Below are 16,750 nucleotides of genomic sequence, written 5' to 3'. Positions count from 1 at the left end.
CTTAAGTAACAGTTTTAACATGTTTAATAGAAACTTAAGACAAATGTAAATGTTTACAGTTGGGTTCCAAATACCCAGACATAAAATGATTTTTGTACAATTTCATTTTGGGCAAATCAAGACAGGTAAATTCCACATATTACCCTAGATGATGTGCAGCATAAAAACTAATTTCAACTCTGCGGCCAAAGTGTGGATAGATAGTTCTAGTAGGGTAGCCAATAGGGTGTAGGAGCGGGCAGGTCGCCAAGTCTGGCGGGGATGATGATGCAACAGCCTCAACTTCTGCCGGCTCCTGTTGCCATTCTTCCTACATACATACAATATACTATTTCCTGTGATTGTACGGGTAATAATTAGCAATTTTGCACGAAGGAATGCACTATAAAAGGGATCAAAATTAAACAAGAGCATATAATGCCTAACTGTTGGGATGCGCTATCAAATTTTTAAATAAAATAGTTGTTCTGAATGTCGTTTTCATTCAAGTGTTTACACTAAACCTGATCACAAAGTTAATGAAGATGAACATAAGAGCGATGCATTATTATGCCCATGTGTGACCGCTCACATTTAAGGCTCCCCTCTAGCCTACCCCGTGCCAGAGATCTGATTCGTCTTGGCAACAGTAAAATTATGTAAATAATTGTTAAAATTATCCCCTTAACATTATCTCCTCATTTGAGATCAAATGCAACAATTTTCAATACATCAGATCCCTGAGTAGCAATAATATACTGTCGCATTATTCCATCAAGGTAACACTGACATGATTCGCATTTCAGGACTGCCTTTGAGAGAGCGCCGGCTTGTGACGTTATCATTACGTCTCACTCGACCAATCTTGTGTACACAAACCTGTTAGTCAGCTCCATAAGATTTATATCCCCAGCCTCACAAACCTGTGCCAACAGCTTATACACGAGTGGTGTATATGTGTATTGTAGTTTCAGCATTATATAACAGATTGCACTTATCAGCGGCAGCTGTCATAAAAAGGAAACTATGCAAGGGTAGTAACTAAACTGTGACGCACGTACTTTTTTTTTGTTTGAGCAACATTAACATTTTACCGAATTTTTAATAATAATTTTGCAAAATTTGGAAGTATTGGGAGGTTAATATTAAAGTCGTATATTTTCCACTAACAATGAGTGGCCCGAGACATTATCCACCAGTTTAATTTCAAACAAATTCAGAGCGTAGTCTTCCTTGTGTGTATGCCTTCTAGCAAACTCTACACTGTTTCTTGGCTACGTGTACAATACTACTAGCCAATGTGCCAGCCCTTGCCAACACTCACGTGAACAAGCCAAACGAATATCATGCGTGTGTGTGCATGTTTTACTATTTGTATTTACTGTACTCACCTAGTTGTGGTTGCAGGGGTTGAGCTATGGCTCTTTGGTCCCGCCTCTCAACCGTCAATCAACTTTTGAACAGATTCCTGAGCCTACTGGGCTCAGTCATATCTACATTTGAAACTTTATATGGAGTCAGCCTCCACCACATCACTTCCTAGTGCATTCCATTAACTATTCTGACACTGAAAAAGTTCTTTCTAATGTGTCTGGCTCGTTTGGGTACTCTGCTTCCACCTGTGTCCCCTTGTGCGTGTACCACCCGTGTTAAATAATCCATCCTTGTCTACCCTGTCAATTCCCCTGAGAATTTTGTATGTAGTGATCATGGCTTCCCTAGCTCTTCTATCTTCCAGCGACTTTCGGTACAGTTCACGTAGTCTCCTCATAACTCATGCCTCTTAGTTCTGGGACTAGCCTAGTGGCTAGTCCCAGTAGTGAAAACACTGTTTTCATGTACGTATATTTACTATTTATACCTGCAGGATCGAGCTGTTAGCTCTTGGACACCACATTTCTAACCATCGAAAGCCTAATGGGTCATTATATAATGGAATGTGAAAAAATCGCGGAATTCAGAGAACACCAATGGAGCCCAAGAAATGTGCAAGTACTTCATTCATAATGATGTGCTGCCGGAAATCTTGGCGAAGTATCCAAAATTTGCTTACTGTAGGTGATTCATGCGCATGACTAAAGCTGCCGCCCATCTGGGTGGGTGTGGAGCCAGACTAGTAACTGACTCACCATAGATGTACAGTGCCTTGTATAGTGACTTTTGAGCCTCTTGTTGCATCACTTGCGATACAAAAAAAAAAACAAGTTATCGATGTGTGTATGTATTTTTGTGTAAATGATTGTGTGGATTATATATACATGCATGTACAACATTAATAATTGCGTAACTAGCTTCAAAAGATTGTTACTTGCTTAGCTAAATGAACTATTAGTTCAGTTCCTGAACCGATTATGTGCCTCTAACCCTTTCCACCACCGCACGGGTTGGGTATGGGGTGCATAATAAAGCAACATTGAATTTAATTGGAAGCTTAATGTACTGACGACCTATTTTTTTCCCTATCATATCTACAACATTTCTTCCACACATCCCCGGGATGCAGACAACTAACTAATTCCCAGGTACCTATTTATTGCTAGGTGAACAGAGGTGAAAAATCAGGTAAAAAAGTACCCATTTGTTCCTGCCTCTGCCCTCATGCAGGAATTGAACCCGGGTCCCTGAACAGCAAATCCCGAAACTGTCCGTTCGGCCGCAAAGATCTGTGCTTGCCTACCTACGTATATAGGTGCGTGCGCGCGCATGCATTAAGGTAGTTAAGAGTTATCGAGCAACTACTCGCCATTTGTTAATGTCTAGCGTTTAATACCATCTGGATAGATGGGGCAACTATAATTTAACATTACGAAACATGGTTCTGAAGATAACTAGACTGCTGAAAATCGCTGGTGCAAGAATTTCCACTTTTAAGTACTGTATGTACAAATGAAAAAAGTTGACATTTACAGTTGTCTAAATGGGAGAGGGGTTATACATGAACATAATTTAAGAAAGTTACATTTTTAATTATGTGCTAATTAAGTTCACGTTCTGATTCAATATTCAAGCTAAATTGAGGAAAGGATAGAAGAACAAATTCACAAGGGCCGTGACGAGGATTCACGTCCGAGATCATCAACTCTTTTGACCATGTCGTAGCTCAGTCGATTAAGGCAGCGTCTGAGATGATCTCGGACGTAGGTTCGAATCCCCGTCACGGACCTTGTGGATGTGTTTATTGATGCATCACGCTATTGTGATTTCTGTGCGTAATAGAAGAACAAGTCTTCTAATCTGTACCCCTAGTACAGGGAAGTTACAGCAGACAACTTCCTATTACTATATAATAGAAGACAGGTGGCAGACAAAAATTTTATGTAAAACCTGTAATAGAATGAATTCATCTTGTATGCAACTATTCATGGTAATTTGGAATAACCAAGAAGCAGAGTTCCTGAATCTGCCGCACGAGAGGCAGAGTTTATAAACGGCAGAGGCCGTTTATAAACTAATTCCCAACTTTACACAACAGTGATATATAACAAACTTAAAGGTCGGTAAACGACCCTTAAGATATCTTTCCTCGACGCTCTGTTCACTCCAGACAGTAAGGTCTCGGCTGCGCTTGGATACAAGTGATAATATTTTTTTTTTTTTTTTTTTTTTTTTAACTTATTAGGGGAGGTTGGTTGACTAGTCCAGCAACCAGGAGGCCCGGTCGGGAACCGGGCCGAGGGGACGTTGAGCCCCTAAATCACCGCAAGGTTTGGAGTGCAGTACATGCTGTTACGGCAGCATGTTAACTCACATTAAGAGGGACGCTGCCCAATAAACTCGCCCTTCAGAACAAATTTGATTTTTAGTTTAATGCTAAAAACCAGAATATTAGGCAAGATTCAAATTAAAAAACTTGATTCATAAGTTTATATAATACAGCTAGTTATCCAAAACTTCAATACATTATTTAACCCAGATAGATAGTGTATAATTTAGATCTAAAAGCTGTATATGTCAGATTTATACAAAATCATTACAGTTGGGACTGGAGTGAATAGGTGTTACAGCCGCGAAAATATAACATACTATTACAACGGCGAGACTGATAATGTAAAGTACTTCAGCTCACCGATTTAAAAAGTTAACAGGTTACATTTACTGTAACAATGATTTCTGGTCGAGTGCAATTCTTGATTTCGATTTAAAAATGTTTAATGTACATGCTAAATTAAACTTTAAAAGTGGACAAGAAACCTAACCGATACGTTATCGAACATGTGTACAAGGTTAAGAAAGAGGAAATTCTAATGAGGGTGAGGTAAAGGAATGCGAAGCATACATCATCCTGCCAGGCACGCAAGCCCGCCCTCCCTCAGGCACGCACCCGCATGCAATATTCAAATTACTATGGTCTCTAGCTAGGACTGACAGCCGACACTAGCCTCAAAAGATAAATATTGAGGCACTGTAATGGGATAGAGAACTGGCGTCCCTGGACTCCCAGACACGCTCTACCCACTGGACAACCAAACTGTCTCAATGTTCTCTCGCAGATACATCACACTTATTTCATTGTGCACTACCTTCTGGTCTTGGCATGATTTTCGACGAATGGGAGTCATAGTGGATGAGTCAGACGCTATTATTAGACCTCCGACGAATGAAATAATAAAAATAAACTATCCAGTTAAATATTAACGAAGAGGTCTTGAGTAAACCCTTTTCAATTGCACGGTCGGAACGTCAGGGATGTCTCCTTTCATGATTTTGAACGTTATCTTTCAAGAGCCTCTGCATTTGGCAATAAAAAAGCAATGACTATTGTTCCACCTTGTCTTCCCAATTTTATGACACTTCCTGTTGGTTATGCAGACTATACCAATATTTGTGTGTCGACAGAAGACTGTGGTGACTGTTCAAGATGAGTTAGCCAACTTTGCGAGGGCAACAGGTGCTGCCATTAACAAACAAAATTTGTATGCGGGTACTGCATTTTTAGTGCGATTAAGGAACAGTTCATAGAGGTGCTCGAGTACGTTCCTACCGTCCTACCTACCGTTCCTACCGGGTGTAATAAAAGTTAATGGACAGGTTCATGGTTCTGTGTAGTCTAGTCATTATGATGGGTTATATTTGTGTGTGGTGGCATCCAGACAAAGTATATTCGAAAACCTTTACTCTGTTCAACAATTAGGTCATTTATAATTGCTAGTACTGTATGAGGTTCTTGCTGTCGATCTTCCGAGAGTTCTCGATTATTTTAAGAGAAGATTTTGAATCATAAAATATTATTCCTCCTATATTTTTAATGTGGTAGCTAGCTGTAGTGCCGCAGCCAAATTTGCGTGTGACAAAGATGAAGTTGAATTAGACCTAGGTATCCTCATCTCTGCTGTCAAAACTGCAAAACACTCAGGTCTACTAGAGAAATTACCGACTCCCAACGATCTGAAAGAACCAGTATAAAAAACTGATTTGTTCAGATCTGAAACCTACGTTTATGGGCAGCACAAAACGTGGACCAGACTGTGAGACACAGTGGTTGCCAGGATCAGGTTGGGTTACCTTTACCTGTGGCAGGTGGCTGCAGGTGAATGGTCTCCCAATCCTGAGTACTCCAAGTGAAAACTCAGAGCAGGAACTTGGACATGATCTCCCACACTACATCACCTAATGCCCAGTTATCAGACCATTCAGACCCGTTGGCATGAGGTACCCGGAGCTTTGCAATTACTTTATTGACTCTCGTGTTCTTGAGGATATCCTCATATTGCACCAAACATTTGCCAGTGCAGGCTACTGAACGTATGACTGACTAACCGACTAACCATCCTGCGAGATCTGGGACTTTCAGTATCATTGCTCCCTCTCACTCGTTCATGATATCCTCATAATGCACCCAGAGTTTGTAAGTGAAGACTACTTATCACATGCCTTTATATGACTAACCATCCTGTGTGATGGGGATTTTTACCATCACGTAGCTATTTATTGACACGCTGTACTCCTTCACATAGTTTAGGGTAGTTGCACAAATGCAGATGTACCCAAATGTGTTAATATTTATATATTGCCTGATTGGTCTTCCGGGTTCTACCACAAAGCTACAACTCTGAAGCTCGCACATGCAGCACGAGGGTAAGGCGGTTCACTAACGCATGGAGACGATATAGATATCACTATTCTCTCCCTAAGCCTAGCAATGGTAAGTACGAACGTCCCACGAAGAAAGCAAGTGTAAGGTGTTACACCAAATTTATAAATTAAGCAAACTAATTTGTGCAAAATAAATCAAACTCACTAAAAGTGAGAAATTTGAGAATACAATTAAAGAATTTGTTGGGGGACAGCCTATCCGCTCATTAAGCGCTGGAGAAAGCAGGGGTTCGAACAGTGGTGCAGCAATAATGTTAGAAATGTGTTGCGAGATACATTCCAGTAGTAATTACTATAGCACAGTATGTGGTAATTTAAGTCGTCGTGGGGTGTGTAATAATAGTTTGGATGGAAGAGTGATGACGTGGTATGTTGAACTTTACGACGCTGCGAACTGTTACCCTCTAGGTGTTCCACTAGCTTATTTTCCTCATTTTTCCGTTACGTTGCAGGAAATGTTTGTTAATGGTGCCGTCTGTACCTTAGCAAGTATTCTCGCTTGATGGTGTTCCTGACTGTGTATTAATGGCTGGTATAGAATATCTGCCGTTTTCAAGCATCCTTTGTATTCCATCTGGTAACTTCTTTTTGATGTATCAGCTTTCCTTTGGCATCTCCTCACTTGTAATAACCTTTTTCTCAGCGACCTGTTCTCTAATTCCGTCAATTGTGTTTCCTATTTTAAACTTCCTGGAATTATTGAACTGAATTCAGGACATTCTATATCCTTATTAAAATAACTTTTCGAAATTTCTGTATCTGCTATTCATAAAGACGTGATTAGTCCTATAGGGTAATTTGTCCAATCACTTGGGGTGGGCGGTAGAGCGACGGTCTCACTTCATGAAGGTTGGCGTTCAATCCCCGACCGTTCAAGTGGTTGGGCACTATTCCTTCCCCCTGTCCCATCCCAAATCCTTATCCTGACCCCTTCAAAGTGCTATATAGTCGTAATGGCTTGGCGCTTTCTCTTGATAATTCCCTCCTATAGGGAGGGTAATTTACGACTGTGTGGTAGTGGAGAGGTGTAGCAGTGGCCTTGGGGGGGGGGGGTGGTGGCAGTGGCCTTTGGGGGGTGGTGGTGGCGCATGGTTTGACAGGGGCCTTTGGGGGGTGGTGTGGCGTGGGGTGGCAGTGGCCTTTGGGGGGGGGGTGTGGCCTTTGGGGGGGTGGTGTGGCCTTTGGGGGGGTGGTGTGGCCTTCGGGGGGGGTGGTGTGGCCTTCGGGGGGTGGTGGTGTGGCCTTTGGGGGGGGGTGGTGTGGCCTTTGGGGGGGGGGGGGTGGTGTGGCCTTTGGGGGGGGTGTGGCCTTTGGGGGGGGGGTGTGGCCTTTGGGGGGGGGGGGGTGTGGCCTTTGGGGGGGGGTGTGGCCTTTGGGGGGGGTGGTGTGGCCTTTGGGGGGGTGGCATTTGGGGGAGGTGTGGCATGGGGGTGGCAGTGGCCTTTAGGGGGGGTGGTGTGACGTGGGATGGCAGTGGCGTTTGGGGGGGGGGTAGTGTGGAGTGGCAGTGGGGTGGGGTGGGTTGGTGGGATGAGGTGGGTTGGAGTAGCCGGGTGGGGTGGCATGAGGTGGGATTGTGTGGTTAAAAACGAGATCTGCGGGCTAGCCAAGACCGTTTTGCGAGTGGTTATGAGGTGAAATGTTGCACTGGTCGTGTACGAAGATGAGGCTGTAACCTTGCAATGTCATATGAAAACATACCCGTGTGTGCATAAACACGCAAATATATTTGCAAACCATGCATGTCAACGTACGTTGGGCGTTTACCTATATCTTAGTTGTATTAGTCTACGTTGGAAGCTCTAGTTCATACACCTGCACGCATTAAGTCAAGACGGCAGGTTGGGGATGTCAGCAGACGGGTCCTCAACTCTGTTTACATTTCTTCCCTGACACAATAAACCACCACCAGCACCACCACTACCGGCAAGCCGGTGCCGGCTAACGCTCTTCACACTAACGTAGGGATATTAATACAAGCCGGGGGATCTACTGGACGGGGTTGGGAGGATTACCAAACAAGGGAGCCTTTCGCCAAAGTTACCCTATATGCTTGAAGAATCCAGCGGTGGGGGATGACAGTTAGGGACAAAGCACAAAATTCATCTCGTGTCATACGCCGGAAAATTATTATACCATAGGTGAACTATATTCCATAGGTAAAGGTCAAGGGCATGGGAGGGAAGAACACGGGGAGCACTCAACCCAAGTCTGGGATAGCCGTGAGCTTACTAGGTGCTGGTGAAAGGAGGCGACGGGGAAGTCTGGGGGAAGCTGGGAAATGGCATCTGAGGCATCATAGGCAGGGACGGAAATCTGCAACGAAGAGTGGGGTTTATCTACAATCTTCATGGCAGTCTAACAGATGCATCCTGACAATGCTTGCCCGGTAATAGTCTAATATTATATTAGCTCCATATTTTTATAATGTCCCAAAGTGCGAGTTTATTGGGTGGTGACTCATTTTGCGAATGAAACCGGCATAGTAGCATGCATCTATGTCCCCAATATGCTGCCAACCCGCTGGATTATTCATCCACTCACATACCCAGAAGCAACTGGGCTCACTATCCCAGTTCTATTGACATTATCTAGGGTTTTGTACTATATAAATGTAACCTTGTAAAAGTACCATACTTTTAGGCTGTTCATTATTTTTCTGTTCTGACAGCACCCAACCTGGTAATGGTGGAATGTACCAGATTTGTTCAGGAGTAACTTATGGAAAAGATGAGGAAGAGTGGATGTAGAAGAATACTTTGGGGGGGGGGGGACGGTAATGAAGGATATGCCCATAGGCAATGTTAATCTCAATTACGTTAACCTCAGAAATTATGCACGTTAGAAAATATCGTTCATGATATTTATAATCCATCCGTTATGTGATGTTTTTACTTATTAGATAAATGATTGTAGTGTATACTGTACAAGCAGACTTCCTGAGGGGGGGGGTTATGCCACATAAGATCAACAACGTAGTCGTTGTTTAACGAATATCTAAATGTTCGACGTAGCGAGTCCTTGTTTAAACAGCGGTACACAAGCCAAGATTGAAACGGAAACCAAATAATTGTGTTGAAGAAGGGGGGGGGGGACCACTTCAGGTATCTATGTTCCCCCCCCCCCCCCCCAACCATCACCCCAATGTCGAACTACTGACCCTCCCCACGATGCAACCCCATAATAGCTGCCCAACTCCCCGATACTTTTTACTATTAGGTAAATTGAAGCATTAGGTGAAAAACGTGCCCAGCCACTTTGTTTTGTCCCGGAATCGAACCCGGATCACATATTGCAAGTCGAAAACGAATCGTACTTGCAACGAGACCCCTATGTGTCATGACAAAAAACTATGCTCAATTAGAGGAATGGAATAAATTATACAACTCACAAAATGACAGCTTTATGTACTTTATACCCATTTTTAAATATGCTTTATACATCTTTCTGTTATAATTAAAATTAACAGTAAGCAACTGATTTTAATGTACAGGTGTATACAAACCTATTAATTTGTAGGGTACTTCGATGCACAAATGTGAATACTGTACAAAGAATACCCTCATTTATTAGCAGCAAAAACATGGCCGCCGCATTGATAGGCAAGACATTCTAAGTATTTCCTCAGAAATGTAACATCTGTTAAATGTAAATTTTGTTGACAATATTAGTATAAGTGTACATGGGTCTATCTAATTTCACAGTTTCACATTTGTAACAGTTGTAATTTGTAATTATGACAAAATTATTTTCCTGAGGGTACCCGCCCCCCAAGATTATATTTTTAGGATTTAATACTCGTGCTTGATTGCGTTGGTAATTTAAAATAACATATTGGAATAGCTTATTAATGCCCCCTAATATCACTATCAACTTGTGGTTTCCATTAATAGAGGAAATGGACGCTTAGGATTATGAATATATTATGTACTAGCTTAGTTGAATGTTTGGGGCTCAGTGTCTGAGCCTACTGTGTTTTTCTAACTTCCCAAAACCACTCACGGGTAAGGTTTATATTGTGCGCATCATAAATATAGGAATGTGAACTACCTGTGCATCGAATCGCACGTCCATGGTTTATCCAATAAGGTTAGCAGACTGATGTTACCACTGCTAGGCTTAAGCTAGTCTACAAGTACCTCTGGAGTTTGTATCATCTGCTGATAGAGATTTGACTAAATGTCAACTTAAAACTATTAGCATAATTTACGTCATTACATGGAGTGTGAAAAAATCGCGGAATTCAGAACACACCATCAATGGTGTCCAAGACATATGCAAGTACTTCATTCATAATGTTCAGTACTGCCCCGAATCTTGGCAAAGTATCCTAAATTTGCTTACTTACCAAATCCTAAATTTGGTAATGCATGCACATGGCTGTAAAGTTGCCGCCCAGTTGGGTGGGTGTGGAGCAAGATTAGTAAGTGTGTGACTCACCATAGATATAAACTGCCTTGTATAGACACTTGTGGGCCTCTTCTTGAATCACTTGTGATTGAAAAAGACTATCGATATGTACTGTATATGTACAGGTATTTGTGTCCATATATACACTGTATGCAGTGCATGTACACACATGTATATGTGGCAGTCAGACCACGGAGGAAAATTTAAACAGGAATTTCCTTAATGAAATTAAGGAAATTTAAGGAAATTCCCGTTTCAATTTTCCTCCGTGGTCTGACACATTTTTAGTCACGAGTTTATTTTCGTGATATACACACATGTATATGTATGTGAATAAGATTAGCAACTGTGTAACTAGCTTCATAAGATTGTCACTTGCTTAGCTAAATCAACCATGGGATTCAGTTCTTAAACCCATTATGGGCCTCTAATCCTTGCCACCACCGCCCATGGGATGGCTATAATGTAATCCTTCTTGCGTTACCGCTCACAGTATGAGTATGGGGTGCACAATAAACTGGCCGCCTCCGGCGGCAACAATAACAAATTATATGGGGTGCATAAATGAATATTAAAAATACTCCTACTCCAGTAACGCCAAAGTGTTAACCAATATTACGCCAGACAGGACACTAACAACAATTTGACCGATGCAGTTGCCAACAAACCATGTGATTATATTTGTATTAAGACGTACAACAATTAAATTGACACGAATACGCAGACGTTGAATCAAATACTGAAAATAATATCCTTTACTTTATGAATTAGGATTAAGGGCTTGCCCGAAACGCTATGCGTACTGGTGGCTGTACAAGAATGTAAGAACGCCCGCCCGCGCGTGCGTGTGCGTGTGTATTCGCCTATTTGTACTTGTGGGGGAGCTCTGCTCTTTCGCCCGCCTCTCAACTGTCAATCGACTAACTTTTTACACACACATCATACACACGCACCGCAGGAAGCAGCTCCGTAGAGGCTGTAACTCCCAGGTACCCACTTACTGCTAGGTAACAGTGGCATCAGGGGTGAAAGACTTTGCTATATATTATAGCAATATAAATATATTATATATAATATAAAATGTGTAACTGTCGGGTGGCAGAGGGACGGGATTTCTTGACAAGGTGAGGCTAGGAGAAAAGGATGCGGGGAGGAGGGAGGGGGGAGGGGTGGTCCTGTGGCGGGGAGAAGGAAGATCTGATACCGTGACTCACCGCTCAGGATTGTTGCGTGGCTTCTTCACTCACATTCAATAAGTCATGTTCTACAGAAATAAACAGGAAAATACAGAAAAAAAGTCTACATAAATATATTAGACATTGAAAACTATTTGGCAAGCAATCCCTGCAAATCCGGAACTGATTTTACCGTACTTTACGGTTAAAGTTTATCAGGGACCCTCTCACCCGCCTCTGTTTAGCACCTCGCTAAACTGTTCCTCCTGAGCCACTACACGTTTCTGGTGTGCAGTATACATGTCACTCATATCTATGATAAAAACACAGTACGAAGCCACTGCCAATGGGCTGAAAGCATCGCAAGATAGCTAAACCTTTTTAAATTTAGCAGTACATCAACAGCCACTTGTTCTCAAGCTGGGCTTTCTTGATAATTTGTTTTATTTAATGCATGCTACTTTAAATTGTTTTAGTAAACTAGGTTTAACAATTACTTGGTTTTTGTATTAATGATTAAAATAGAAGGGTCAACCTATTCCTAGTTATTGTTTACTCACCTGGAGAAACCAATGTGTGTTAGTCACCTTATTTTATCGTCCCGTGTTTCTCAGCATCATAACGCACACCCACTATTATTCAACCACTATACTATTGTTAACATTCAATGGCGAATTCTTAAGATACTACCAAACACCCAAGGAGACGAGTTTCAGCACCTCAAAGTGGCGATCCAGAGGAAGACAATCTGGCTGTATCCTCGGTTCCAAGGGGTTCCTGACCAACATGTCCTCTTTATAGCACGTCGTATTTTGACGAATATTTTACACAAGACCAAAAACTGTCTTACTAGAAAATGCTAGCAGCTTGCGAAATTTATATACTGTCCCGTTTTCTGTTCGTGGGTAATGTGGTTAGTTAGGATAGGACACTTTAGTACGACGGTTTCTTGACGTTGGGAATGCTCGCGAGAACGGACTGACCTGGCGTGACCTGGCATGTGTGGCCACGTTTGTGGTAGAAAATAATAATACAAAAAACTGCCCAGGTCTGCATCTCTCTCATCCCCCCCCCCCCTTCCCTCTGGTTTCGAATAACTTGTCCTCAGGCTAGGCTCGTCCATGCGGTGGCCGATCCCAAAGATTTTATTTTATCACCCGAACTCAAATTTTAACGTACTGCGTATTAAGAATTAATATTTTCTGAAGTATAAAGTAATATTACAATGTTGAATAGTTAGGCCTAAGTAAGGTGTTTTTTTTTTTTGTAATTATTGGCATTTGTTGCACATGTGTGAAGAATTTAGAGGTGTAATTCCAATAATAAGATGGACGTAAACACTGCTCAAGGAAACTGCTCGTTATCAGTTGCAAGTCTTGTGTAGTGTTCATTCATAAACGTAGTTTGGTTGGTGGATTAATGAGCATTTGACTTTTGTCATTGAGGACGGGTTGCTTCGAGACACGTGTTGCTGGCTGGTGGCCAGGTCTCAGGGTGGTGGAGCAGCCCGTCCTTTAAACAGCCCGTCCTCATTAAAGGGCAAACTCCATTCCATGCACCCGCCAAACCCGATGTTTATGAATGAAAAACGATTTACACAAGACAACTGATGACGTATCTTGAGGTTATCTTGAGATTTCATGGCTTTGCGTCCCCATAGCCCGGTCCTCGACCAGGCTTTTTTGTTACACAGCCCCAGGAAGCTGCCCGTAACAGCTGTCTAATTCCCAGGAACCTATTTACTGCTAGGTGAACAGATGCGTCAGGGTGAAAAGCTGTCCATTTGTTTCTGCTTCCGCCGGGGATCGAACCCGGAACCTTAGGACTACGAATCCCAAGCGCTCTCCACTCAGTCGTCAGGCCCCCGAACACTTCCAGAACAAGTGCTTCGCTGACGACTTTTGTTCGAACCACAACAATGCTTCACCCATGCACTAATACAAATAATCGCCACTGGAAACTAAATACCTAACCAATGCCTAAATATGCATAATACGCTAATATATAATTTATATAAAAGATAATTCCCGTTTTGAATAAACAGCATGTTAAAAATTGATGAATTCGTCTTGGGGTCGACCGTTGGATGAAGTAGACCGAGGACGGGTCGACTAACCGGACCCTCAAAAAACAAGAACAAAAGTAGCTATTAAGGTTAGGTTAAGTGTGTATTTTGGTTACGTTGATTTTGGGAGTGTTTACACTACAGGATTTGAAAGAGACTTTTTTAATCTTAGCTTCACATTATTCCAGCCCATCCTCATCAACAAAAGGCCAAATGCTCGTTAATCCAGCCGGCAAATCCCATGTTTATGAATGAAAAGCTGTTCACACACGGCTCTATTGATTACATTTGAAAATTTATCAAAGAGTGCCTCATTGACTACTTCAGTTCGAATCACACCTGTAAATGCTTAACCCACATACTACAAATACAAGTAATTACCAACAGACCCTAGACACCTAACTACACACACAACTTCAACATATAAAATTAATTAATGTACATAAACATTTTTATTCACAATACATAAACATTGATGAATGTGTCTTTGAGGACACACAAACAGCTGCTTAATAATAAGCTTGGCCCCCTTAGGACCGACTGCCAGAGTCCCGACTAGACGGACCCGCCCTCAACCATAAATCAACCCACAACCCATAAATCGACCCAACCACAACCATAAATCAAATACTGTACCGACTTGCGTAATTTAATGTTGGTTTCTGACATACACGGCTGTCAATCCGGTGGATCTTTAAATTTTTTTTTGACGATCAGTTTATAATTAACGCTGGTAACGTAAGTTCAGTTAGTATGGATTAAAACTGCATGAACTAACCAAGATTCATTTGGCGCTACATTCCAGCCGGTGTTCATAGTGGAACAACGCGAAATATGAACATTACAGAACTAGGTCAGTGCATGGATCTTGCAGCACATTTTAAGTTTAATTAGAGTTACTAATTTAAAGCATTTCCAAGCAGTGTCATCACGCAACACAAAGCTCAATCTGTTCTAGTATAATTATTAGTAGCAACTATCAATAAAACTAAATATTAGGCAGCAGTTAATGAAGACAATACCTGGAAGATGTGAGCATGGAGCGCTGGAAGAGAGACGATTCTCGATTCATCAGTTCATTTCGGAAGCGAGCCATCTCATCTTCCATTTTCTTCATTTCAGAATCGAATCTTTCGCGAATAGAGTTGAATTCCTGATCAATGACGCTGAAGTCTCCGAGTTTCACGGGAATGTGCTTGAAACCTTCCATTTTTAATGCTTTTTTTCCCCGATAGATCACGTGTGTAACACAGACAAAGGCGCAAGTCCACCCTCAGTGGCTGCTACAGGCACACTGGCTGAGGTGGTTATGGCGTGTTTTTGGCAACTCTGGTTTAGTTGCCGACGTTCGAGTATATTCTCCGCGTTCCGTTTATTGCCACTATCATCGCTTCTAAAGGGATTATTTTATATCAACAATTTTCAATGCATTAACGAAAATTATATATACATTATTTTTTATAATCTTTTTTTCTTATGTAGATGTTATGATTAATATATAATATTGTGTTATACTTGCGATTTTCACATAAACAGGCGTAGATTTCTAGAAAGATCTTAGAAATAAAATTCGTTGATTTCCTTTTTTTTGTATTAGCCAGCACAGCACACAGTAATGTGCTTCTACCCAATTCTGTATGAGGGATTACAGTGTGTATAATACAAAAAACTAGCTTCTAGTTCAGGTAATCACCGATTACTTAATATACATATACGTTTATACTAACCACCTTGTGAGATAGGAATATTATATGAACTTATAGCTAGTTTTTGATCTGCACTGTGTAATCTTTCATATAGCATAGGGTAACAGCACATTTGTTGTGTATACCTAAGCTTGTTAATCAAAAATAAGTGTTTTTACACTTATTATTAATACGTTACCTAGCCCACACGCATGCACCTGATCAGTTCGCCCAACAGTAAATAAATACTGTACATGTGCATAGGAGTTTAGCAATTGGTGATGGGGGGACCTCGATAAGCCAAACATGCTTATTAAAGTCAGGGTTATAAACCCATGGAACAGCCTACCCGCCGAAGCCGTAACTGTGCGCCGGTCGGCCTAGCGGACAGCACACTGGGCTTGTGATCCTGTGGTCCCGGGTTCGATCCCGGGCGCCGGCGAGAAACAATGGGCAGAGTTTTTTTTTCACCCTATGCCCCTGTTACCTAGCAGTAAAATAGGTACCTGGGTGTTAGTCAGCTGTCACGGGCTGCTTCCTGGGGGTGGAGGCCTGGTCGAGGACCGGGCCGCGGGGACACTAAAAAGCCTCGAAATCATCTCAAGATAACTGCTGTTTTTAAAGTCCAACTGGAAAAGATCATCAGGGCAAATGGAGGAACCTTTGACAAGCCGCCGGCTTCCTGTCCTCGTCAGGGCTACTAGCCTGTTAGGGGCCCTTAAGTAAATTATCGTACGAAAAACAAGCTAATAATTTTTAATTAAAACATAAATAAACTAAGATTTGGAAATGTTCGTAAGTGGTAGACATAATTTTTCCAACTTTTTATAGTTTACAAATTATGTACCCATTAGAGGGAGTATACATAAGTGTACTTTGTGATGTGAACACTTTCTGAGGTCATGTGAGAATATTACTCGATTAACATAGAAATCAGGCACAAATTAGCCGTATGAAATGAGGAAGTACGAAGGCGTCAGGTAGTTAAGACTGGGGAGATTGCGAGTATACAAGAAAGTGGAGTAACTTGAGAACTGGGGGTACACGATGTGGGTTTGGCGGTAGCCTCCCCCCCCGGGAAGTATAAGCCATTATTAAAAATGCACAGACCAGGAGAACAATGTAGGTGGACAAAGACCAGGAGGACAAAGGAGCAGGGTGGCGTCCCATTAATTGCCTTTTAAGGATGTATTAAGACACTTTTAAGTTACGTGTGTATGGCCAATATGTACACTAGTTGTGTACAGGAGCGCGAACATCTGTGCCTTCTGGGTTCGTCTCTTGCAGGGGGATGAGTCCTTAAGTGTGTTTACATTTGACTTGTGATTTGGGCAAGTTTATGT

The 16,750-nt window shown here is 41.9% G+C and overlaps 1 protein-coding gene across 3 annotated transcripts in view; it reads right to left on the bottom strand.

The window, feature by feature from the left end:
• The window catches only part of LOC123765502 (heat shock protein 30C), a 50,053-nt gene extending 35,017 nt beyond the window's left edge, over positions 1 to 15,036 (bottom strand). Inside the window, exons 1-2 of one of the 3 annotated variants that reach the window (XM_045754128.2) lie at positions 14,745 to 15,036; positions 8,305 to 8,388 (exon numbers count right to left, since the gene is read on the bottom strand). In XM_045754128.2, coding sequence (XP_045610084.1) covers positions 8,305 to 8,388; positions 14,745 to 14,932 — 272 coding nt within the window. In that variant the 5' untranslated portion in view covers positions 14,933 to 15,036. The remainder of the gene's footprint in view (positions 1 to 8,304; positions 8,389 to 14,744) is intronic. The other 2 variants (XM_045754127.2, XM_045754129.2) reach the window with 2 other exon arrangements.
• Between the last annotated feature and the right edge of the window lie 1,714 nt (positions 15,037 to 16,750).

The sequence above is a fragment of the Procambarus clarkii genome, chromosome 30 (assembly GCF_040958095.1).
Source record: "Procambarus clarkii isolate CNS0578487 chromosome 30, FALCON_Pclarkii_2.0, whole genome shotgun sequence".
Classification (NCBI taxonomy): domain Eukaryota; kingdom Metazoa; phylum Arthropoda; class Malacostraca; order Decapoda; family Cambaridae; genus Procambarus; species Procambarus clarkii.
The sequence above is the reverse complement of the archived record's forward strand: the minus strand, read 5'-3'. Positions and strand labels throughout refer to the sequence as shown.